Source organism: Microchirus variegatus (assembly GCF_963457635.1).
Source record: "Microchirus variegatus genome assembly, chromosome: 18".
NCBI classification, from domain to species: Eukaryota; Metazoa; Chordata; class Actinopteri; order Pleuronectiformes; family Soleidae; genus Microchirus; species Microchirus variegatus.
Window position 1 is genome coordinate 18689788 of NC_139819.1, and position 26029 is coordinate 18715816.

The window sequence follows — 26029 nt, forward strand, 5'->3', positions numbered from 1 at the left end:
CCAGAAGACAGGTCATGTTATCAAAACATTGTTTTAACAATGTTAAAAAATAGCTTCTTCACGACTCCCTGCCACAGTCCCTTTTATGACTTGGACCCCGGAGTCAGACCCATAGTCAGAAGACACTGTTGCTCGTGAAACACCTCCAAAAGGGACGTTATTCTTCTTCTGCGGTTCCATGTACGCAACCGGATGTGCCCGGACTAGTGCCCGGAGCAGGACGATCTGCTGTTCAGGAGAACCAGTGTTTACGTAACCGGACCGGGTTTTTTCAGAGATCTCGCTGAGCCCGAGATTACAATACATCACAGCGTTCTCAGCAGTGGCTGAACTGTTTGTTTAGAACCTTCAGGGCTTCTTAAACAAGGTAATGACGCAGTCTAGGTCCGCTTTGAATAATAATAATATTATGTTCATAAACACTACACTGTAACTATACCCAGAAATCACATGGGTCCATAGAGGTTCCCCCACAGGAGCTTTCAATGGCAAACGCTTTCTTTCTATATTGTGTACAGAATTATAAAAAAAAGTTTTGATTTTAAAAACAATTAACATTAGATGACAAGTTGCTATTGCAGGAGAATAAAATACTGACAGGCTCCATAAAAACATAAACTTTGCCAGAAGTTTGTTATAGTTAAAAAGCCAAATGTAAGTGAACTTCAGGACCCTTTCAGTGAGATGTGAGAGAACTGGCTATAGTGCATGCATTTTCATTTGGCTGTGATTGGTTAATTTCATTATTGATTGGCGATTGGAGTCTGAACCATTACTGCCTACAGCTTTAATTTACTCAATGCTTTCCAGTATGATTATGTTATGTGATTGTGTTTTGTCTTCCAACACACACAAACAAATAAACATAGCCTGTCTTGATACTTTGAGGTTAAATTACAACATTATTGATGCAATTAAAACAGTGCGTGTTTGTGTGCAAGCACTCCACCTGCGTACAAAGATCCAATCAGACAGTTGAAAAATGCACACAATCACACTAATATGAAACATTTCCTGATTGGATTTAGTCACACATGCACACTCGTGGCTGATGTCACCACGACCCTCTTGAATTAACAGATTCCTGGAACACATGCAGACTTGAACTTAACACATACAGAACAGATTCATTCACAGATAAAAACACAAAACAAACTCACGTCATGGCCTGGTATATGGACTCGATGCCGTAGCGCATGGCAAATTCGTCCACGATTTCCTGCTGCACTTCGTCAAAATATACCTTCCACCCATCGTCTCCCTGAGCCCCGGGGAGCTTCACCGCACCACCCCTTTCCACATCCGTGAAGTAGTGAAACATATTCTGTCAAGAAAAAGGCTTCAATATGTCAACATGCTCTCAAGCATGGAAACAAGGAGTTCAAATATGTGACATTTACAGAAACATCTAATATTGTTGAAAATAATTTGACAACAGACAATCAGTCAGTGAGTTAACGGACAGATAATAAAAGTACATGAAATGAATCAATTACTTATCTTGCTTTATTATTTTATTCATTAATCAATGACAAAAACAGTCTTGGCCTTGACTCATGCTCAACTGTCCAGATACTCACTGATGTGTGATGTTCGATCTTTACTGTGTGTACTTACCTCATGAAGGCATGTGTACTGTACATGGTAGGGTGCCACTTTTTCCTCTCCCTCGATTTCCACGCTGATCTGAAGACGAATTGCACCAGACACTGCAGACTTGTCTGTTCTCTTCTCTGCAAGTGGTGACAGGCGCACACACACACACACACACACACACACACACACACACACACACACACACACACACACACACACACACAAAATGACTTGATACAGCTCTCAGAATTCATCTTGAGTTGAACTTTGAATCTATGATAACAGCTAAAAGAGTGAGTGTGTATACACACACACATCAACAGGTTACATACCCAGGTTGTACCAGACGTCCATCTCTCCACTCAGCGTTCGGACCTCGATGATGCTCTGACCCAAGAAGTCATCAGACTCCCTTTTCAGGCGCTGCTTCATTCGTGACTTGATGTCATCATCCTCGTCCCAAACACGCAGCTTGATACGGTCTGATGAGTTGTGGCACTCGCTATAGTGGAAGGAGAGAGGAAAGTAAGTGATGTAGCAGCATGTGTACCTATGTCTGAAGCAAGAAAAAAAGCATATACATTACATATGAATGGTGACTGTGACAGAGACACATTTTTTCTTTGTAATATCTCTGAAAGCTCAAAATGTTAATCTAAAAATAGAGAAGATGAAGCACTTACAAGCTAAACTTCTCCTCCCAAACTGGGTTCAGGTTGCCATAGATGGTCTTAGTTCTCTTCTTGGTTTTGCCAACTTGGATGGTGACGTATGGGTCACTGGAGCCGGTCCTGTCCTTGGCCTGAAGACCCTGAGCACTGACCACTGACAAAAACACACACAGAAAATTACACAAGAACAACAAACCAAAAACCAAACCCACTCTCAACTATTGTCTCACACACACACACACACACACACACGCACACACACACCAAAATAATATGAAATATCACCCACGCAGTGATGAAAACATCGCAACACTACTCCTGACTCACTGGAAGATGTGGACAAGCTCAATTTCTCATCAAAAAACAAACAAAAATCTTCTAATTCCATGTTTTACTGTTGCTGCCACCATCATGTAAGTGATGAATACATACTGTACATCTACACTGCAGTGTTCATGTCAATGAAGTTTAAACTAAAATAAGCAAAGGTAAAACTGTCTAGTATATTTTTGTTTTGTAGAAGTTCAATAATAATAAGAAGAAGCAGCAGCAGCATTGTTTAAGTGAGTCCCATGGTGGGTATTTTACTCAGACTCATTAATGGTTAATATAACATCCTCTGCCAAATGCCCTACATGTAAATCCTACAACATTGCCTCTTATTTAAGGCTATGTATTGCTCTATTTGTGCATAGTTGTATACTCACTTCACTACAATCATATATTGTGTCATATGTTGGGGTGAAATGTATGGTGTATGGAAATATGTGTGTGAGGTTTTATTACACATATGAAATTCCTAGCATAATGTAAATGTATACTCAACAAAACTATAAACGCACAAATTGAAATGGTCAACAAAAATAGAATGTCATGACATTTGCTCAGATTCTTGATGTATTTGTTTATGGAATGATTTGTTTTGCTCAAACCCAGTAGTCCAGTGTCACTTGGCCACTCCTATTGACTACAATCTCAGATTGAGTATTTGAACTCACAAGAGTCATGGAGCATGGCAGAGTGGTGGTCAATATGCATGACCAGTACACAGACACTCCTTATGGTCTGGTCAATAAAAAGGCACACCAAAATGTGGACTTTTGTCACTTGTCAATATGCCACAGATGTCACAAATCATGAGGGAGCGTGCCATTGGAATGCTGAGTGCTCGGTTGAGCGTTAGAGCTGTGGCAACACAACTGAATGTGCATCATTCCACGATCATTCCAGGCCACAATCGACAACCTGGTGATGTCCATGCGTCCCCGGTGTACCGCTCTGCATGAGGATAATGGTGGACACACACGTTATTGAAGTTTGTGAACTTGGATCATCGACCCCCATTGTGTTCTTCCTGCCATTACTCCAGGACTTTTGTTTTGAAATTGATCCTAATGCTTGATAAAGTTGTACTGTTATTTTTGGATAGTTACTCTGCTTTGTCACATAACAATAATTACAAGTTTTTCTTCGTGCATTTATATTTTTTTGAGTGTATTTGAATTAAACAGACCTTAAAATAGTCTTTGTGGGAAAAATATTTTTTGTTAATCAGTTGGAGTTTGATGTTATTTTAATGGCTATGGCTTGGTTGTGCATGCACAGATGTCTTATTTTTCTTTATTATTCCCTTACTCTTATCATTGTAATCATCAATGATGAAGATTGGTGAGAAAAAATTACTTGAATTTGAAAATGATTTGTGATAATGTGGGTATAGGGTACAGTATGGAAGTGTTTACAATGTGTATGCTCTGGATAATATAATAATAATCTGGATAAACACCACAAGGGGACTGAAGTTGCCATCTGATTTTTTATTTAATTAAAGGGACACTGTGCAGTATTTATGGGTTTATGACCCAAAATCCACTTTTGTATACATATTATCTGCTCCTGCATTGTCTAGTCGCTGACTCACTGTATAATATTCTTTGTTTCATTTTCGTAGTGTTTCAAAAAGTCATGTAAAATAACATGGTCGCGGGCCGCTACTGCATTGCCATGACGCCATGTTTCTACGGGAGCCTGTATAGACAAACGCGAGAGAACAAATCAAGCGGCGCTTTACTTAGCGGAAGTCCCGCCTCCACTCTCTCCGCTTCGTCTGCTACGGCTGCGGTAGCTCGCCCTCTCCCTCGCCTCGCGAAACTCATCTGCTGACACGGAGAAAGATGACGAGGACGACATTTGACCGGCTGAGGATACCGTAGCGCTCAGGGAAAGGGAGGGGGTGAGCAGAGGAGCAGTTCTTTGTTGTAAATTTCAGCCTCTCCTCTAGATGGCACTATAAACTACTTACTTCACCTTTAATACATGCAACAATTTAGAGATGATTTGTTGTTTACTTTTATACCATGTGCTGCCAAACCAAGCTGACATCTAGGTTTTTAGTTGTTCCAGTTGCACTGGAAGGTGGAGTCAAACTATGAGATTTAAAGAAAATATAATAATAGCCTCTGACTCGTTGTATTGCACTCAAATATTTGCAAATGAAAAAGCAGCGAGGTCGAGAGCATAAGACCTGTATTATAATAATAATAATAATAATAATACATTTTATTTGAAGCGCTTTTCTAGGTACTCAAAGACACTTTACAATACATGATAAAAGCAGTAAAAACAGCATCAAATAAGAAAAACACTAAAAACACATCAGACTAAACAAAACATTAAAAGCAATTTTAAAAAGGTGAGATTTTGTCATTGATTTAAAAGTTGAGAGGTCGGTGGAGTCACGGATTTGTGTGGGGAGAGAGTTCCAGATGGAGGGGACAGCGACAGAGAAGGCTCTGTCGCCCAAGGTTAGGTGCTTGGTCCTGGGTGGTGGAGACAGGAGGTTTGCGTTAGATGAGCGGAGGCTACGGGATGGGTTGTGGCGGTGGAGCAGGTCAGTGAGGTAGGAAGGGGCCTGGTTATGGAGGGCTTTGTGTGTGAGGAGGAGGATTTTGAATTGTATTCGTTGTGGGACCGGGAGCCAGTGGAGGTTCTGGAGGACAGGGGTAATGTGGTCACGGGAGCAGGTGTGGGTGAGCAGACGAGCAGCAGAGTTCTGGATGTACTGGAGTTTATTTAAGGTTTTGGATGGTATGCCATAGAGGATGATGTTGCAGTAATCAAGTCTGGAGGTGATGAAGGTGTGGATGAGGGTTTCAGCAGCGGAGAAAGAGAGTGATGGGCGGAGTCGGGCGATGTTTTTGAGGTGAAAAAAGGCAGTTCTGATTATTTGTTTTATTGATGTTCGAAGGAGAGGTTATTGTCAAAGATGACTCTGAGGTTGCGACTGTGAAGGGATGGAGACAGGGTGGAGGTGTCGACAGTGAGGGAGAAGCTGGGAATGTTTTTTGTGACGGATTTGGGACCGATGATGATCATGTCTGTTTTGTCGCAGTTCAGCTTGAGGAAGTTGGTGTGCATCCAGGATTTAATGTCAGTGAGGCAGTTGGAGAGAGTGGAGTGAGTGGCAGAGGTGATGGATTTGGTGGAGATGTAGAGCTGGACATCATCGGCATAACAGTGGAAGTTAAGACCATGGTGGTGGATGATGTTGCCAAGGGGAAGGAGGTAAAGTATGAAGAGGAGAGGACCAAGCAACAATCCCTGGGGGACACCTTGGGACAGTGGAGCAGTGGAGGAGGTGCAGTTGTTGATGTGGATGAACTGTTGTCTGTCGGTGAGATATGATTGCAGCCAGGAGAGGGCGGTGCCGGTGATGCTGAGGGACGATTTGAGGCGAGAGAGAAGAATGGTGTGGTTGATGTTGTCAAAAGCTGCAGTGAGGTCCAGGAGGATGAGGATGCTGAGGTGACCAGAGTCTGCAGAGAGGAGGATGTCGTTGGTGACTTTGATGAGGGCTATGTTGTGAACGGAAGCCGGATTGGAATGGTTCGAACAGGTCATTTGAGCAGAGGTGGGCTTTGAGTTGTTTGGCGTTCCAGTATTTTAGACAGAAAAGGGAGATTGGAAATGGGCCGAAAGTTTGACATAATGTCGGGGTCTAGTCCAGGTTTTTTTTAGGATGGGGGTGACAGCAGCTAGTTTGAGTGAACGGGGATTGAGCCAGAGCTGAGAGAGGTGTTCATGATTGCTGTGAGTGTGGAGATTGCTGGTAGACAGTCCTTGATGAGGTGGGATGGGATGGGGTCCAGGACACATGTTGATGTTTTCATCCCTGTTAAGATTTTGGACAGCTCCCCTGACGACACAGGGGAGAACTGAGATAGGGGCTAAGAGGTGTAAGGGGGAGGAACAAATGATGGAGTGGGAGTGCAGACAGTGGTGGCAGAAGAAGAGGACAGGTTGTTGTAAATGGTGTCAATTTTGGTCTGAAAGAATGAAAGAAAGGAGTTGCATTTGTCGGTTGTGAATGAGTTGGTGATATTGTCACTTGGTTTAAGGAGTTTATTTACTGTGGAGAAAAGAGCCCTGTGGTTGGTGGAACCAGAGTGTATAAAGTGTGAGTAGTAGGTGGACCGGGTAGTGTTGAGAGCTTCCTTATACTGCTGAAGGTAATCTGTGTAGGCTTGAAGATGAACGGTTAAACCAGATTTGTTATGGAGTCTTTCAAGCTGACGCTTACAGGATTTAATTTTGTGCAGATCAGGAGTGTACCAGGGAGCAGAGTGAGTGAATGAGACAGTTTTAGTTTTGATGGGAGCCAGCTGATCGAGACAGGAGGAGAGTGTTTCGTTGTAGTAGTTGGTGACGGCGGAGGGGTTGTCATTCAGCGGTGGGGGGATATTTTGCTGGCAAGAGAGGCTGAAAGGGCCGAGGTGGAGATGGATTTAAGATTTCTGAAAGAAATTGTCCGTTTGTCCTTGGTGGTAGGAATGGGGAGATCAATGTTCATGGTGATTGCCAGGTGGTCAGAGATGTTGAGGTTGAGGCTGGAGAGATGGGGTATGGTGAAACCAGTAGAGCAGACCAGATCCAGGATGTGACCACGGCTGTGGGTGGGAAAGTTGAAGTGTTGGGTGAAGTTGAAGCAGTGTAGCAGTTCAAGGAATTCAGTGGCATATTTGCAGTTAGTGTCGATGTGGATGTTGAAATCTCCCAGGAGCAGAACAGAAGGTGAGATGGCAGATAGCTGAGTTAAAAAGTCAGAAATGTCGGAGAGAAAAGAAGGATTTGGTTTGGGGGGGGCGGTAGATTATGGCAGTGACCAGAGGAGTGGGACCAGAAAGTTTGAAAGTGATGTGTTCAAAGGACTGAGCAGCAGGGATGGAGATGGTGGATGTTTTAATGTCCTTTCTGAACACTGCAGCGACACCACCTCCCCACCCCTCAGGTGAGGTAAGTATATCCTGTGGGTGTGGTCTGGTTGAGTGAGAAATAGTCCAGAGGTTTGTGCCATGTTTCAGTAATACAGCTTATTGTCAGTTATGAATTCATTTAAAATGAGGCTTTTATTGTTTAGTGAACGGGTGTCAAAACCAGTTTCAGGTGATGTTGTTTCGTGATGGGTTGGGAGGGCCGAGGAAGATTAGATAGGTGCACGAGTCGTTTGTTGTGATGACGTGGTGAGTAAGTTGCGGTGCGTGATCCAGACCAGAGGGATGAAATAGAGTTTGGGGTTGAAAAGTTGTAATTGAACATATGACCAGAGCCTCTGTGTGGAGGAGGACGACGAAATAGTCCAGTTTCTCGGAGGATGTCAATGCAGTCCGGACGGAGGTGGTTGTTGAGTGAGTGGAGGTCGGCGGTGGAGTAGAGTGGTGGCATGATCCATGTGCGGAGTGCTAGCTCCATGCTAGCGCTAGGCACATGGACCCACTTGTACCCAGAGAGCGGGTGTCTGTGGATGAAAAGATGACGTGTACCCCAGGAGTATCCAGGCAATAATCCACAGCATAACCGCAGCAAGTAGCCGATAATGGGCACCCTGATGGCAGGGCGACGAGGCTACACCGAAGTCCCGGGAAACCTGGAGCTAGTAGGAGCTAGCAGGACGGTGGGTGACTTCAGAGGTACGAAGCAGATACATAGCAGTGAGTTTGTTTATTCTCCAACTTCATAGGACTTCCAAACCAGACAGTCTGGTGTGGTGTGGTGTGAAAACACAAACACTTTGTCGTAGACTATAGTGAGAGACGGAGAGAGAGAAAAGCGGCAGCCAGGTGCGCCAGCATGCTCTCTCCCCTCTCAAATTATATAATTAGTATATTATTATTATATTATTATATATCAAATGTATCTGTACTTATTTAACCAGGAAAATCTGATTAAAAATCTCTTCTACGAGAGGATCATCTTCACGACAGATAAAAGGTCACTGACAGATGAAGATAAAATCAAAAACTAATCTGTATTTATTTATTTTTTAAGGTAATTAGAAAAAATTTATATTTTGAAAAAAACATAAAACAAGTAGATGTTTTTTATCCTGTGCACACTAGGCTGGCACAACTCAACATCAGCCCAGTCCATGTTGTAGATTAGAGTTGACAGCATATTCTCTCATGAGTCAATAGATTTTGAATAGAATTCTCAGTAAACTTCCTCCTGTCAGTCCATCATCAAGTTCAATCACAACTTGATTCACATAAAAAGCTGTGAGCTTGAGATAAAAGTACGTCGTATTGTATTTCACAAAAAGGGACATGACTGATTTATGCAGTATGAAAAAGTAAAGTAAAAGTTTCTCCTACAAATGTTCCATCGCAAACTTTTACAATGAAATGTTGAAGGTTTTTAGCTCCATGGCTTCATCCTGAGTCTATACTGTCACATTATGAATTTTATTACACATCAAAATGTCCCTGACAATTTGACTGTGATCAGCAGAAAAATGAAAATAAACACCTGAGTGTGAATTCATTTCAGCTCAACACCAGCTGAGCGCCTGAGCCTGAGCCCATATCTCCTCTTTAATTGAGCTCATCACTGATGATTGAGGAGACAGTGTGTCAAAGCTGCTATGGCAACAATGCTGCCACTATATGGAGTGAGGTGCCTGGTTGCTTTGGTAACAGCAGTTTTCACAGTTGTTGACAAACAACTCGATGGGTGTTCTTGAGATTTAAAGAAACTTTTTTTGCCGATAACTGCGACTATGTAGCCGAGGATGTCCTCACAACTGACCATCTCATCAGTTCTATTTAGAACTCGTTCCTTGTAAAAATTATAAATGAGAGACTACTAAACCAGAGGACCTGGGGCCTCATTTACAAAGACTTGCATGGATTTCCAACTGAAACTTGTTGTACGCCAAAATTCAAAAACTGTCGTACGCACAAATAAATTCAGATGTATCAAAGTGTGCGTATGCATGGATCCAAGCACGTTTCTTTTGTACATCCAAAATCAAAGTGGAACTGAGCGCCCCCATTTACATATGCAAATCAATTTAAATAGGCCCTGAGATTCACCTCTTTGATCAAATAATGTAATGAACAAAGGAAAGGAAAGTCTGAGCAAGAGATTATAGTGAATGAAGTGGAGACGCACAGGAAGATTTCGTTTGGTACCCTGTCAACAGGGATAAATATGACTCACGTAAAAACTGTGCGTACCCACAAAAAGACGGCGTACACTTGCTTTCACGCACACGATTGCATTGATAAAAATATACGTGGCGTGGAACCTTGCGGACCGCAGCGCAAACTCTCGAGCTGCCGTGAGAATTTGTGGAGCGCTCCGCAAACTCATGTCAGGTGGAGACGCTACAATATTAAGCTCTGAAACTTATCAGAGTGTTTCAAAAATAATATTATTAATGTGTCTATAGTGACAAACATGAATTATTATGTGACAAACAACAATGATACACCACGTACTTGTGTGTGTGTATCATTGTGTGGATAAGATCAGAGGACACTGAAGACAAAACTCATCCCGTGCGCAAACACACTTCAAACGTGTGCGTGTGTGGGTGCGTGGATGAGTCTAAGTCTTACTTTGAGCAAATGAATGAAATTGATTTAACACACATTAATCTTTTCATTATAGAAATAGACACACAGCTGCTGACGTGAAGACACACGTCACACGTCAGTCTACAATGTTTTAAATGCTCCAAAATAGGTTTACGTACTAATTTGTTGTAAGAAAATGGGACTTTAACGTTGAGTAGAACATTTCCTTATCTCATGTTAATCCGTATGATAATGAAACAACTGCAAAAAAGTAGAGACAGAAGAGACAGCTGATGCAGGTGCGCGCTCATCAGCTGCTGGACACACCGGCACACCTGAGACACTGGCACACTAGCATCTTCTTCATCCTTCTTCCTCCCTCCCCAGTTTACACAACATAATCAGTGACAGTAATTAATCATTATACAGTGTTATGGAAAAGTTTGGGCACCCCTGTACATTTTCATGATTTTCCTTTGTAAATCATTTATTGTTTGAATAAGAAATGTCAGTTAAATATATCATATAGGAGACAAACACAGTGATATTTGAGAAGTGAAATAAAGTTTATATGATTTACAGAAAGTGTGCAATAATTATTTAAACAAAATAAGACACATGAAACATTTTGTGCATCCTCCTTTTGCAGAAATAACAGCCTCTAAACGCTTCCTTTAACTTCCAAATAGAGTCTGGATTCTGGCGGAAGGTATTTAGGACAATTCTTCTTTACAAAACATCTCTAGTTCAGTCAGGTTTGATGGTTTCTGAGCATGGACAGTCTGCTTTAAATCACACCACAAATTTTCAATAAGGTCTGGGGACTGAGATGGCCATTCCAGAACGTTGTATTTGTTCCTCTGCATGAATGCCTTAGTAGATTTTGAGCAGTGTTTAGGCTGGTTGTCTTGTTGAAAGATCCATTCCCGGCACAACTTCAACTTTGACACTGATTCCTGGACATTGTTCTCCAGAATCTACACAAGAAAGTACACAATCTTCAATATCAATATCAATATAGCAGCAATATGTATTTATATGGGTGGTCGAGAGTTCAGCATCCTGATGGCCTGAGGTAAGAAGCTCGACCTCAGCCTCTCTGTTTCGGCCATGCACGAGTGGAGACGTTTGCCAGACGGCAGCCACTGGAACAGTCTGTTGAATGGGTGATGAGTGTCTTTCATAATCCTCCTGGCTCTGCTGGTGCAGCGCCGGGTGTAAATGTCCTGCAGAGTGGGCAGTGCTGTCCTGGTGGAGCGTTCAGCGCAGCGGATCACTCTGTGGAGAGCTGACCTGTCTCTGGCAGTGCAGCTGCCCTACCACGCAGTGATGCTGCCAGTGAGCACATACTCCACTGCTGCAGTATAAAAGCTTCTCTGCAGCACTGGGTAGATCTTGAATTTCCTCAGCCATCTGAGGTGGTACAGGCGCTGCCTTGCTCTCTTTACCAGGGTGGAGATGTGTGTGGTCCAGGTTAGGTCCTCAGAGATGTGGAAACCGAGGTACCTGTAGCTGCTGACTCTCTCCACCGTGGTCCCGTAGATCCTGAGGGGGGTGTAATGGCTACTCTGCTTCTCTCTCCTGAAATCCACAACTATCTCCTTGGTCTTAGAGACGTTCAGGTCCAGGTTGTTTTCCTGGCACCATGTCGACAGTACATCCACCTCCTCCAGATAGGTCGTCTCCCTGTTGTTCCAGATCAGGCCAACCACCACCGTGTCATCTGTATATTTCACGATGATGTTGGAGGGGTGAGTGGCTCTGCAGTCATGGTTGTAGAGAGAGTAGAGCAGAGGACTCAGGACGCAGCCTTGGGGGGCTCCGATGCTGAGAGTGCATGGGCTGGAGGTGTGGTTCCCTATCCTCACCACCTGTGGTCTGTCCGTCAGGAAGCTCTGGACCCAGGAGCAGAGTGAGGAGTTCAGCCCCAGGTCCTTAAGTCTTGACACCAGTCTGTGGGGAACTATGGTGTTGAATGCAGAGCTGTAGTCGATAAACAGCAGCTGCACATAGTTACCCTTTCCACTGTCCAGGTGGGTGAGGGTGGAGTGGAGGATATGTGTGATGGCATCATCAGTGCTCCTATTTGGGCATCACCACGGAGGTGAGTGCTACTGGGCGGTAATCATTGTTGCAGGAAGGGCTGGGCTTCTTTGGAACAGGGATGATGGTGGACCTCTTGAAGCAGGCAGGGACCACGGAGTGAGCCAAGGACAGGTTGAAAATAGAGGTGAAGACAGGGGCTAGCTGCCAAGCACATGATTTCAGCACCAGGCCGGGAAGCTCTCCTCACGTCATGCTCTGAGACGGACAGTGCGAGACAATCACCAATGTTTAAGCTGGGCTCCTCCGCATTAGCTCTAGTTGCGACGCTAGAGATCTCAAAGCGAGCAAAAAGGAGTTTATTTCCTCTGCTAGCGAAGTATCCACAGCCGGCGATGATTCTTTACGTCCTCTATAGTCCGTGATATTCCGAAGTCCCTGCCCCATACGCCTGCTGTCACGATCGCTCAGCGATGCCTCCACTTTATCTTTGTACCGCAGTTTAGCAGCCCTCACCTTCCTCCGGAGCTCGTAGGATGCCGCTCTGTAAGTCCAGCATGTCACATGCTGGAAAAGGTTCGGCATAACTTTTGTGAGATTGGCTTTGTTAAAGTCACCTGTCACTATGAGGGCAGTGTCCGGGTGCTTGTTTATTGTGTCGTGAAGTGAAGCCAAAGCAGTGTCCGTATCCGCATGTGGTGGGATGTAAACAGCAACAATGGTGACCGACGTGAGTTCCCTGGGCAGGTAAATGGGTCTGCAAAGAATCGCTAGATCTTCCAGATGTGGCTAGCAGGAACGTGAAAGGACTGAGATATTCCTCGGATCACACCAGTTGTTATGGTGAATGTGCTTTAGCATACCTCAAGCGACACTTTTTCTGCATTACTCATTCATACAGCATCTCCTTGTGTAAAGAATAATTTAACGATGCACAGTGAAACCATCTGCAGCAAGATGATGTTGTAGGTCTTTGGAGCTGGTCTGTGGGTTGACTGTGACTGTTCTCACCATCCTTCGCCTCTGCTAATCTGAGATTTTCCTTGGTCTGCCACTTCGGGCTTTAACTAGAACTGTGCCTATGGTCTTCCAATTCCTCACAATGTTCCTCAGAGTTGAAACTGAGAGCTTAAATATCTGAGATAGCTTTCGGTATCCTTCCCCTAAACCATGATGTTGAACAATCATTGTTTTCAGGTCATTTGACAGAATATCAATAATATGCTCATGCCCCCGATGATGAGTGCACTCCTCCTGCACAATCTGCTGTTTTCGAGCAATTTGAGATTATTTCTTTGCCATCTCTCACTAAGGTGGTTAGTGGCTTAAAACCCACTAACTGTCCGTTAGACATCATTCCAGCCAAGTTTCTGAAGGAGGTTTTTAGTTCTGTTGGATCAAGTTTGCTGGTTTTTATAAACACCTGTCTTCACTCAGGGTCTGTCCCAGCTGCCTTCAAACACGCTGTGGTAAGGCCCCTCCTTAAAAAAAACACATCTTGACCCCTCTGTGCTGTCTAATTTTAGGCCTGTCTCCCACGTGTCTTTTCTTTCTAAGGTATTAGAAAAAGTTGTTTTTATTCAATTACAATCATTTTTAGAGATAAACTCTGTCCTTGACAAATTCCAGTCTGGTTTCAAATCCAGACATAGCGCAGAGTCAGCACTGCTAAAGGTGCATAATGACATTGCCATGTCTGTAGATGCTGGAGACCCCACTGCTGGACCTCACAGCGGCTATTGATACAGTCGACCATCCAATCATTGTATCTCGCCTAGAGCAGTACGTAGGCCTCCGTGGCACCGTTCTCCAATGGTTTAGGTCGTACCTGGTGTTGGGCCCTAACAGTGTGGCTGTAATCTATTGTTCTCTGACTAAGGCCTGTATTCAGGATTTGAAGCCTGAATTTGAGTTTCACACCTGAAAACCGCGCACCTCCGCCGGCGCAACCCTCCATACCTGCCGCCCGAACTGCTTCCACTCAGAGACAAAGAGGATCAACAGCTGTCCACTGTGAGCTAAATAATGCCCCGTCCACACTCGCGACTCCATCAAACTCGACCAGACCCATGGACAGACCACAAAACCTGAGATCCGCTTACAGTAAGAGGCATTGATGTTCTGGGCAGAGTTAGGTTATTTCTGTGTTTGTTAACTTTTCTTTCTGTTGAACGTGTTGGATCACGCACCCACACGCTCGCATTTGTGTTATCGCCATGACCACATGTTTCTTGCCTCCAGCCTCCGCTGCAGACCACCGCTGTAGCGCTCCACAGGTATCCTCCCCTGCTGTGAACGGGCAGGCAGATCATGTGGTGAGATAATGGCTGTTTAATAGTCACGACTCACTGACTGGCTGGCTTCGCCTGCGTCAAGTCTGTGTGGTTTACACTGCCATCAACTTACACGCGATCCTGTTTTTCAGTCACAGAACACGCTGGGCTCGAACCACCGTCTGTGTCTGCACTAGATCAATCGTTTACTCCCGCTTTCTCTCTCGCTCATTCACTAACTCTCTCTCTTTCATTCATGAATGAAATGTCTCACAGGCGCCATCTTGAGTCGAACACGCGCTCCTACAGCCATGCTGTCGCGTGTTCGGTCTAAGATCAGCAGCCTGATGTTAATGTGTTTTGGCGCCATCTTCGGTGGAGGCGTGCGTTACAGTCACAGCTACTGCGCAAGCTCCACCATGTTGGCCTCAAAAGGGGTGTGACCGTGTCACTTATCTCTTCCTGTTCACTCACACTCACACACACACACCCCCACACACTGGTGTTTATGTTTTATGTGTGATTTTAGCTTTAGCAAGTAGAATTTATTGATTCAGATCACTAAGTTATCATTATGCTTTAATGTTCATTGACTTAGATCATTCAATTAACCTTGGATACTTAATGTTGATGAATCAAATTGTTTAATTGATTCTTTTTATTTGATTAAATAAATTGTTACTTTTGTTCACTTAAAGGAACGGTCTTGTCTTTTGATACGTGAATGTTGTGTGACAAACGGTGGTTGCGAGGGTCAGTGCTCGGATTCATACCTTCATTACTCAATTGGGATATCTTTGATATAGTCAATTACAGTCATTATTTAGACTGATTTTGAAAGGCATAGATTGGTTGTCTTTTCCCTGATTTCAGGGTGGTGCCTCGATCTAAAGTTAATTAATTATTAAACAAATTAATTAATGTTTATTACTTTTATTTTTATTAATCAATTTATTGCCACTATTGTTAAAGCCAACATAATGGCTCTGACTAGGGTAGTCCTTCTCTTAGGTGTACTTATTTTACCTGTTTTTTTATTTTATGCACTTTTAGAAGGCCGCTAACACCCTGCAGCACTAGTAGCACTTTCTGTTATTATGTATTGTTTTTACGTATTGTTTTTTTGTATAATTTTATTATTATTATTATTATTTATTGATTTTATGTAAAGCAATTTGGGTACCGTTTGGTTATTGTAAAATGCTATACAAACTTGATTGACTGATTGATTTGAGAGTTGTTTTGAGGCTCTCATGTTGCCACTCTTCAGAGATGATGCAAAGAGAAGAAACACTTAAAATTGGCTTCTATAAATACTAGGGCTGTCAAAAGATTAAAATTTTTAATCAGATTAATCACAGGGTAGCTGTGGATTAATCACGATTAATTACCATTCTTAAATATTCCAGAAAATTCTAATTTTCTCTTTAAATTGTTGTAGGAACGGAAAGATAAATGACAGAATGCAGATGTATACATTGCACATTTGTTTTTTTATTGACAATCCAGATGGTGGTGTAATGACAAATAAAATAATTAATAAATAAATCAAACCTAAACATACTACACCATAATTCCATTTGAAGTTTTTTAAAGCACATTTAGGATGGTTGAAAAAAAACCAAAACATTTTCTTTTTTAAATAAACAAACTACTACACCTTCACACAATAAAGTGTGGCTCTCTTGGCTATTATTCTTTTAGCCAGTTGCTGAGGCAAACTAACTGGTTGACATTTTCTGAAAGTAAGGCTGACCGTTTCTTTTGTACAATGTGTCCTGCGACTGAGAACAGTCTTTCACACGGAACCGTGGATGCAGGAGTGGCTAGATATTTGCGAGCCAGCAGGGCCAGCTTTTCATGGGCTCCAGAATGAGCAGACCACCACTGCAAGGGGCAGTCCTCCATACTAATGCTCGGCTCTGCCCTGTACCTGTGTATGTCTCTGTCAGGCTGCACCTCTTCATCAGAATCTGAATCTGAGCCCATTTGTAGTAGCAGGCTCATTTTCTTTTTGGGTGGCCCATTTTCAGAAGTCTGTGGAGAACTTCTTGGTGATTGTTCAAGCAACATGCCTCCAAGTGTGGTCCACACCTCTTCTCTTTCACTCTTGGGCAGGCTCTTCAAATCTTTAAAGCGCGGATCCAGTGCTGCCGCAAGCTTGAGCCATGTGTTGTTGGTCTTTTCTTGGCGGGATGCTAGGTCTTCCTTGAATGCAGTCTTAAATCTCACCACATATGCAGGGTCCTCATCAGAGACTTCCATTACATGACGCAAGTGGCAGAGGGCAGGCAGCACCACAGAGCAGGAGACATAGGCCTCCCCACCCAGGAGCTCAGTTATATACCTGCAGTGGAATAAAAGAGAGAGAGAGAGAGAGTTATCAGTAAGTTATTAGAACACAAGTTGGTATGTTTACAAAAAGGTAACATATCATTTCAATGTAATGAATTAAATATTATTGAAACTTATAGGCCTACTAAAAATTAAATGTGGAGCAGACGACAGATGTAAGTTGTAGGTATGTATATACTGTATGTTATATCGGATGTGAATATCTGACTCTGAATGTCAATAAAAAATCAATTACAAAAAAAAAAATAATAATTAAATGTGGATTACTTACCTACAGGGCTCTAGGAGAGTTTCCAGTCTCTGCAGCTTATCCCATTCTGGTGGTGTCAGCATAACAAGTTTGTGATGCTGTTGGTCCAGGGTTGCTTGTACTGCTGCTTGGTTGCGTTTCAGACGCTTGACCATTTCCACCGTCGAATTCCAGCGTGTTGGAACGTCCTGGATCAGCGGCTCCTGCTGCTGTCCAAGTGCCACTTGCTGTGCTTGAAGCTCCGCGGCGTTTGCCGGGCTGTGTTTAAAGTGACTGACAATTTTGCGACACTTGGCCAGTGCATTCACAAATCCGCTGTCTGTGAGGCTCACTGTGATGCTTCTCTGTAAAATGTGAGCTATGCAAGGCATGTGCTCAAAAGGCAATAGTCTAGCCGCAGCTGTCATGTTGCGTGCGCTGTCGGTCCCTATCGTTGTGACTTTTCCTTCAATATCCCACTTGCGCGCTACTATTAGGAACTGTTCTGCACATGCCTCTGCAAAGTGACGCTCTTCTGTTTTCATTGTCGTTAACGCGAATGACTTCAGTTCCCATGTTTTAGTGATATGATGTGCAGTTACACCAGGTAATTGTTGTTACTCACAGAGGTCCAGTGGTCTCCTGTTAGAGCGACATATTCCACTGCAGCCAACTCCTCTGCTTTCTTTTTCTTTTCAGTTTCATAGAGCTCGTGGATTTTAGTCATCACAGTGCCTCTCGACGGTGGCTTGTAGAATGTGTCGCGGGACGCAACTTTTAACACTTACACAAAGCCATTGTCCTCGACAATATTAATCGGCCGACAGTCTCTTGCAATCCATTTGGCAATTGTGTTAGTCAAGTTGTCAGAGTGAGACTTACTTATTCCCCTGCGTTCGGTGAGCGTAGTCTGAAGCAAGCCTGGACTTGCACCGGAACTTGAAGCCCCAACAAACGCATGCTTAGCGTTAAGATGGTACATTAGGCTCGAAGTGCTTCGGTGAAATGAAAACTCCATCTTGCAGTGTGTGCAAATCACTGCGTGTTTTTTTGTTTTGTTTATACTCGAACTTTCCATCCAGAGGGCCAACAGCATCATCGTGTACATTCTCCATCTTCCGATCTCAGCCATTAGCGACAAGTAGTGGAGAGCGGGTAGAATTGTGTATGAATTGTGGGAAATATGGGGCGGGTCATTCTGCGCATGCGTTAATGCGTTAAAAAAATTACCGCGTTAATTCCAAAAATTAATCACCCTGCGTTAACGCGTTAATTTTGACAGCCCTAATAAATACCTTTCCTCATGATTGGATTCACCTGTGTATGGATGGGTCAAGGGTCACTGGGGTTACCAAACAAATTTTGAGTTACAATAATTATTGCTAAAGGTATTGAAATCATTAAAATGGGTGCCTAAATGCACATGCCTAATTTTGTTTAAATAATTCTTGCACACGTTCTGTAAATTATATAAACTTTATTTCACTTCTCAAATATCACTGTGTTTGTCTCCTATATGATATATTTAACTGAAATGTATTATGCAAACAACCAATGATTTATAAAGGAAAGTCATGAAAATTTAAAGGGGTACCCAAACTTTTGCTGTATGCTGTAAGTCAGTGAGCTCTGTAATGGTAAAGTTCAATTTCTCTGTCTCAGAGCTACATTTGCCCAACACCGATACCCACCCAGTACAAAATACCAGGTCCTTTGTGTATAGTGTATTGTATATTGTGTATTGTGCCTAGCCTGCACCTTCCTGCAACACCAGCAGGGAGCCAGCCCCCGATGCCTACAGTAGACAAAGAGGTGTGAAAGCACCGTTTGAAGGTAGAGTCTTTGTCTATTGGAGGCAAGCGAAGGGGGAGCTGCTCAGGCATAACAGAACCCCGCCTATCGCCTAATTTCAGCTGAGATGGGCACAGCACCCCCAGCGACCCTCTGGAACAAAAAATGAGAAGGAAAAATATGATTTCTGTAAGAAAGTTAGAAAATATGAAGGTGAAAGAAGAATGTGCTCAGCGGTAAAAAGGGGAAACAGAACCAACTCCCTTTGAAAAGCAAATATAACACACACAAAGAACACCAGACAGATTTCTTCTTAGTTTTCACAGTTGGTGGTTTTGAGCTGGACCCAGACCTGGACGGCAACCCACCTATTCATCCTTTATCTCCACCAACATACAACACAGAGACAAAGTAAGCAAAAGAAGGGATGTCGGAGAGGTTGGACTCCTGCTCACAAGCCAAACCAACTTCTGAGATTGAAGGAAGGTACTGCACCACACCCACCCACACATACTGAGTCCTTTTGTCTGATCTCAACCCCAGAAGGTGTCAAAGCTGGGGGAAGATGAAAAGTGAAGCAGGTCAGAAAGGTATGGAGGGACAAGATTGTGAATGGACTTGCAAGTGTATATGAGGATTTTGTACTGAATTCTGAAGTTGATGGGAGCCAGTAAAGTTGTTGATGGAGAACCAGTAAGTTGTTGATGGAGAACCAGTAAATTGTTGATGGAGAACCAGTAAGTTGTTGATGGAGAACCAGTAAATTGTTGATGGAGAACCAGTAAGTTGTTGATGGGAAGCCAGTGAAGTTGTTGAAGGACTGGGGTGATGTGGTGAAAATTGGGAAGATTTGGGCCCATGTCAATCATGTCAGTCTGCAGCCGATTGGCAAGAAACTTCTGATCGATCCATTTTTTTTTTTTTTTTTTTTATTTTCTTTCACTCTAAGGGCCTGATTTACTAAGATTCCAAATAGAGCGCGCTCAATGGCGTGCACAAGCTTAAAGACTGCGCCTGCTACTGGATTCCGTTTTGCGGGTGACCTACTAAGATTGCGACCGCAATTGACTACAGGCGCAGAAGTGGTTAAGACCGCCCTATTTAAATGAGGATTTTGTGCTAGTCAAGGGCTGTCAACATGGAGAAAGAGAAGACTCAACAGAAGCGCAGAATGAAATTTGAAGCCACTGAACAGAAAGTACAGCTGACGTTCTGCGATGAGCAGATGACTGGGATCGAGGAATATTACATCCTTGTTCCTCGGGTCCATAGGACCTTTTTATATTATTATTATTTTAATCCTGCGTCGGTATTTTGGACAGCTCGATCATTACCTGACGTATCAAACAAAGAAAACTATGGACTATGGATGTTGCCGTAAAAAAAAAAAAGGTGTGCACTCTCCTCCTGACTCACCTGCAGCTCACTGACAGCTGCCAGGGAGCGCTCTGCTGTTTCTCTCAAGATTACACATAGGTCTACTTTCAATAGATGTTTGACTTTTTTGTCAATAAGTAAATAAATAAATAAAGCGGATCATCACAATGGCTTTTTAGTCCCAGTCTGTCCCTGGTTTTATCTGTTCATTCAGTCAGGCCGAGTTTCCATTACGCGTACCAACAGCCTTTGATCTGACGTCAGATGGGACGGGACAATCGATATAGATATAAATCTAAAATGTGCTGATTCAGATAGTTACATTAAATAGTGATTGTTGTGATTATTTATTGTATTTAAATGTGCCTGGAACTGTGGAATCCTGCCTGCGAGGTTTTGGTGACATTTGCGCACTGTGCCGTCTGCGCTTCGCCGTGCACCGAGAGTAGACCAGGTTGAATCTGGACCCGTTAACGTAAAGCGGGGTTCCAGGTTTCTCCGGTCTTAACAGGGAAACATAGGTACTTGAACCACAAACTGCAGACCAAAGTAAGCCCATACCAGTACAAACATTTCTCCTCTGGATATCTATTTTTAATGTATTCAGATATACCAAATAAGAAATGAATGTGCGTCATCTGTGAACGCGTAGTTGAACATGCTCTGGTAAAGTGTAATTTCCTGATTTACAAAAAGTATTTTTGTTCATAGATTTCTCAGAGGATTATGCTTCAGCAGGGGTGTAGAAGTATGTGCGTAACCACAGCCATTTGTGCGCACCGCTGTGCCAGTTGAGACCTGCCTTTCAAACGTGCTAATTATTGACACAAAATTAATGTTCCAAATATCTTTAGCTTCATGCTCGCCATCCAAATGTTTATGAGAAATTATGGTAGCCTTCAGGTAGTATAAAATCATTAAAAAAAAGTCCTTCATACAGTCCATTCTAGGCTACTGTACAAACATGGCAGTACATCATGGTGAACTCTGTGGAAGAGCACACACTTCCTGTGCAAACTAATGTGCTCAACATGACAGTTCTTGAATGAATAAAAATAATAAAAGAAAAATTCTACATACCATTGATGGTGATCTTTGCTGACCACTTGGAGGTGCCGTCCAGAACGTTCTGCTTGATGAACTTCATGTGCTGGGCGTGGATCATCTTGGAGATGTCAAACACCTTCCGGATCTCCTCGAAGATCTCCGGCTTGTTCCGCTCACATATCTTCATCCTGTCCTTCATAGCCATGATGATGTGCTGCGTTCGGTTTTCAGCACCTGTCTTGGAGCTCTTCTCAGCTGCTCCTGAAGAGCAGCCAGTACAAAACCCAGCAAAGTAGTCCCTTATTAAATCTCACACAATATTCTTTTGTCAGATTTTCCTTTTATTTTGGTGCAACTGTGTCTCTGTCTTTCATCATTTATACTAAACAAAAATATAAACGAACAAATTTGATATGGTGAACAAAAATAGAATGTCATGACATTCTATTATTCAAACCCAGTAGTCCAGTGTCACTTGGCCACTCCTATTGACTACAATCTCAGATTGAGTATTTCAACTCACGAGAGTCATGGAGCATGGCAGAGTAGTGGTCAATATGTGTGACCAGTACACAGACACTCCTTATTGTCTGGTCAATAATAGGGCATACCAAAATGTGGACCTTTGTCACTTGTCAATATGCCACAGATGTCACAAATCATGAGGGAGCGTGCCATTTGCATGCTGAGTGCTGGGTTGAGCATTACAGCTGTGGCAACACAATACAACTTGTTTCAGAGAGACTGGAACGACAGCGAACCGGGTTCCAGTACCCCAGAACGGCCGCCAACTTCAAGCGGATCTGCAGGAATGGGACAACATCCCCCAGGCCACGATCAACAACCTGTTGATGTCCATGCATCGCCGGTCTACCACTCTGTGTAAGGCTAATGGTGGACACACACGTTATCGAAGTTTGTGAACTTGGATCATCGACCCCCATTGTGTTTTTTCCTGCCATTACTCCAGGACTTTTGTTTTGAAAATGATCCTAATGCTTGCAAATTAAAGCCAATTTATTGATAAAGTTGATAAAGTACTGTTATTTTTGGATCGTTACTCTGTTTTGTCACAATAACTACACGTTTTTCTTTGTGCATTTATATTTTTGTTGAGTGTACTTGAATCCTGAAATGATAACTATTGTGGATATTTGAAGAATATTTGGTCATGCTTTCAAGTTTACTCACTCTGGAGGCAGTCAGCATTCAGCAGCTCTTGGCATTTCTCGTGCACTTTGACCCCACACTCGGCACAGCGCATGCCCTGTCGAGCAATTCCCCAAAGCAAACCCTCACACTCATAGCAGTAGGTGGGTGTGGTGGCAGTCCAGACCTCAAAGTTGTGGGGCGTGGTACAGGAGATGGGGTAGATCAGAGCCTGAAGGGACTTTTTGTACACATGGTTTTTCTGTTGGAGGAAAGAGTAAGTATAGGTGTAACAGCAGCAGATTTAAGAGTGGGCGGTACAGAACCAGAGGTGAGGGAGGAGTGAATGATGGCAGTTATCAGAGGTAGCAAGAAGGTTAGACAGGAAGTGACTAAGGAGGTAGGGAGGGGGTCAAGTTGACAGGTAGATGTTTTAGATTTCAGGATGAGATCCGAAATGTCAGCAGCAGAGGGCAGTTGGAAGCTAGAGAATGCTTGGGATTATCTAGCTTCCGGAGGAGAAGGAATGCAGGGGATTTGAGGGGTCAGTTGCTGGTGGATCCTGTGTATTTTTTCATTGAAAAATAACATTAGGGAGTTGCAGTGATCTGAGGAGTAGAGCTGTACAGGAAGTGAGGTCGGAGGGCGTAGTGTGTTGTTGAGGACTGAGAACAGGGCTTGAGTATTCCCATTACCAGCACTGATTAAACCTGCAAAGTATTGAGATTTGACTGAGGAGATGGTGTCTTTGTAGAGAAGGAATCACTGTGAAGCATCCTTTTACTTTATAGGTAATAAGATTTCCACAACAGTTGCTACAAGTGTTAACACAAAAAAAACAGTTCTTCTTTTATTTTTAGTAACATTCAGTGACCTACTTCAAGAACTTTGAGTTTCTAATGTAATGCAATCACCATCATAATTTTACAAAGTAGGGTAGGAAGCAAAATAAAAAGAAACCATAAAGAAACCACAATCAGTCAGATACATTATGTATTGCAGTTACTGCCTCAAAATCCTGAAGCTGCCTCAGCAGAATTCTGGCCCTGCACTACTTTGGACATGACATATTAAAAAATGGCTGCAGAATTATGACAGAACGGCTATATTTAACAGGAAAAGTGTGAAAGATGAGTAAGCGTGCGTGTGTAACAGTGTTGTTTTCGTCAACGATGACGATGACGAAATCTTTTCGTTGACGCCACTTTTTTCCATGACGATAACGAGACGGTGACGAGATAAACATGACTCTTTGATGACGAAAACATGACGAGACGTGTGTGAGTTTTCGTTGACGAGACGAGAATGGACGAAAATGTCAGTGGGTGGTCTGTCAGACGTTTAAAACGCATGACATTTAGTTTTTTCGGCCAATCACCTGACGGTCACGGAAAAAGCACATGGCTACTTAATATGCACGTCCCCCGCTACTGCTTCTGCAGTGTGTGTGTGTGTGTGTGTGTTCACCGTTGAATGAGGATGGATGAGGAATCCCACAGAGGGACTGAACTGCGGCTGTACTTCTTCTAACCCGACACTTATGTAAGTGGAGTCGTTAGCATTTTAAGCTAGCGATCTTTATGCTAACGTGTTAGCAAACAACAGACAGATGGATTATTTAGGGACATGACAATAACTGGACACAGTTGTTAGTAGTAGTGGCTAAACTTAGCTTTTGTTACGCTAACGTCAATTAATTATGTGTGCGTGTTTCTTTAGCAGCATGTTTAGCCATGTTTACATTCAGTGACAGTGTGGTGATCTCTTTGTGTGTAATAATAGCCAATCTGCAAGCTCACAGTGTGTTGAACTTATAGATCTGCTGCTATTTTCACAACTTATGTGTGACACTGCCCAACAACAATCTCCAATACTTATTGACCTAAATACATTTGTTAAAAGACTATACTTCTTTTTTTGACTAAAACTAGACTAAATCCTTTTTGAGTTTTCGTCGACTAAAACTACACTAAAACCCTTTTGAGTTTTCGTCGACTAAAACTCGACTGAAACTATCACATATAGAAGTGACTAAAATGTGACTAAAACTAATAAGCATTTTCGTCCAAAAGACTAAGACTAAGACTAAATCTAAGATGGTTGTCAAAAACAACACTGGTGTGTAAATGTAAATTTGGGTTTGGTTGCACCCAATTAGCTGGAATCGAAGTTTTCCAGCAAGTAAAAAGTCACACATTTAGTGTGTGTGTGTGTGTGTGACAGACAGAACTTGTGAACTCGCTGCCCCCTGACCATCTGAAGGTGAAGTCATTATCCCCAGGTGAAGTTTGACCACACCAATTTAACTTAACGTTACATTTATAATGGTGTAGTGGTTAGCACTCTTGCCTTTGCAGCAAAAAGACCCGGGTTCCTGGGTTCGAGGCCCGTTTGGGACAACTTCGGAACAAAGGCCTTTCTGCGAGGAGTTTGCATGTTCTCCCCATGTGTGCGTGGGTTTTCTCCGGGTTCTCCGGCTTCCTCCCACAGTCCAAAAACATGCGATATGGGGATTAGGTGAATTGGTCACTCTAAACTGACCGTAGGTGTGAGAGTGTGAGTGAATGGTTGTTTGTCTCTATGTGGGCCTGCGATGGACTGGCGAACTGTCCAGGGTGTACCCCGCCTATCGCCCAATGTCAGCTGAGATAGGCACAGCACCCCCGCGACCCTCTGGTGGAGGATAAATCGGTAGATAATGGATGGAGGGTATTAGCTACATAGTGATACAAGGATAACCAGAGCTTCTCACAATGAAAAGGAAAGCAAAACGTGAGACATTGAAAGGGTTTTTAGTAAGAAAAGTGCACAGCAGAAGAGGAGGGAAATGAAGGAGAACGTAGTGAACTGGAGAGACCAGGAGGCTCAAAGCAGAAGAAGACCACAGAAGGAGATGAACAAATAAGTGAAGGAGAAGAGGATGTGAGGGATGAAGAGGAGGAGGCTGCTGCAGATTTACAAAGTGAGACAGAGGCAGGGAGGAAAAGGGTCCTCAGCCTTTTATTATTATTATTAGAGTTCGAGCACGACTGTGCAAGAACCCTATTGTAATCGTAAGAGTTATTATTATTCTTCTTCACCAAAAAAAAGTGCCTTTTTGAAGGCCTAAACGTATCCGAAACCTCACGAATTTTCGGGACAACATCAGACCTAAAAATTTTGTAAAAAAGTGGTTCGGTGAATGTGCGTCAAAAAATGGAAGTGGGCGGGGCTTCAGACTGACGCAAAAAAGTGCTACTAGGTCAACTCCTGTCGGGAATAACGTACATGAACGAAACTTGGTACACACGTTCATTAGGTTGTGCCATGGGCAAAAGTCAATCACAAGTTTTCTGTGAAACCTACAGGAAGGCCGCCATCTTGGATTGAAGGCGAAAACGGAGGCGTTTTTGGCGAATTTACAGCATAACTTGCCGTAGATACCAAAATCTACAGTTTTTGAGCAATCACCTTCAAACTTGGCGAGGTCGATGTGGACCAGTTGAGGTACGATCTAATCTGAAAAGTTTTTTGAAATCTTGCATGGCGCACGAGATAGGTGGCGCCAAAGTTGGCGAAAATTCCAAATTTTCCCAACACGCAACGAAACGCTTATAACTTTGCGATGGAAGGTCAAGTCGGAGCCAAACTTGCCATGATTGATGA

The 26029-nt window shown here is 43.1% G+C and overlaps 1 protein-coding gene across 1 annotated transcript in view; it reads right to left on the bottom strand.

The window, feature by feature from the left end:
* The window catches only part of LOC310940082 (protein unc-13 homolog B-like), a gene marked incomplete at both ends in the record, with an annotated part of 126454 nt that overhangs the window by 95439 nt on the left and 4986 nt on the right, over positions 1 to 26029 (bottom strand). Inside the window, 6 exons of the mRNA XM_083905004.1 lie at positions 1161 to 1324; positions 1618 to 1733; positions 1929 to 2098; positions 2280 to 2421; positions 21269 to 21496; positions 22427 to 22646. Of these exons, the coding sequence (XP_083761130.1) occupies positions 1161 to 1324; positions 1618 to 1733; positions 1929 to 2098; positions 2280 to 2421; positions 21269 to 21496; positions 22427 to 22646 (1040 nt within the window). The remainder of the gene's footprint in view (positions 1 to 1160; positions 1325 to 1617; positions 1734 to 1928; positions 2099 to 2279; positions 2422 to 21268; positions 21497 to 22426; positions 22647 to 26029) is intronic.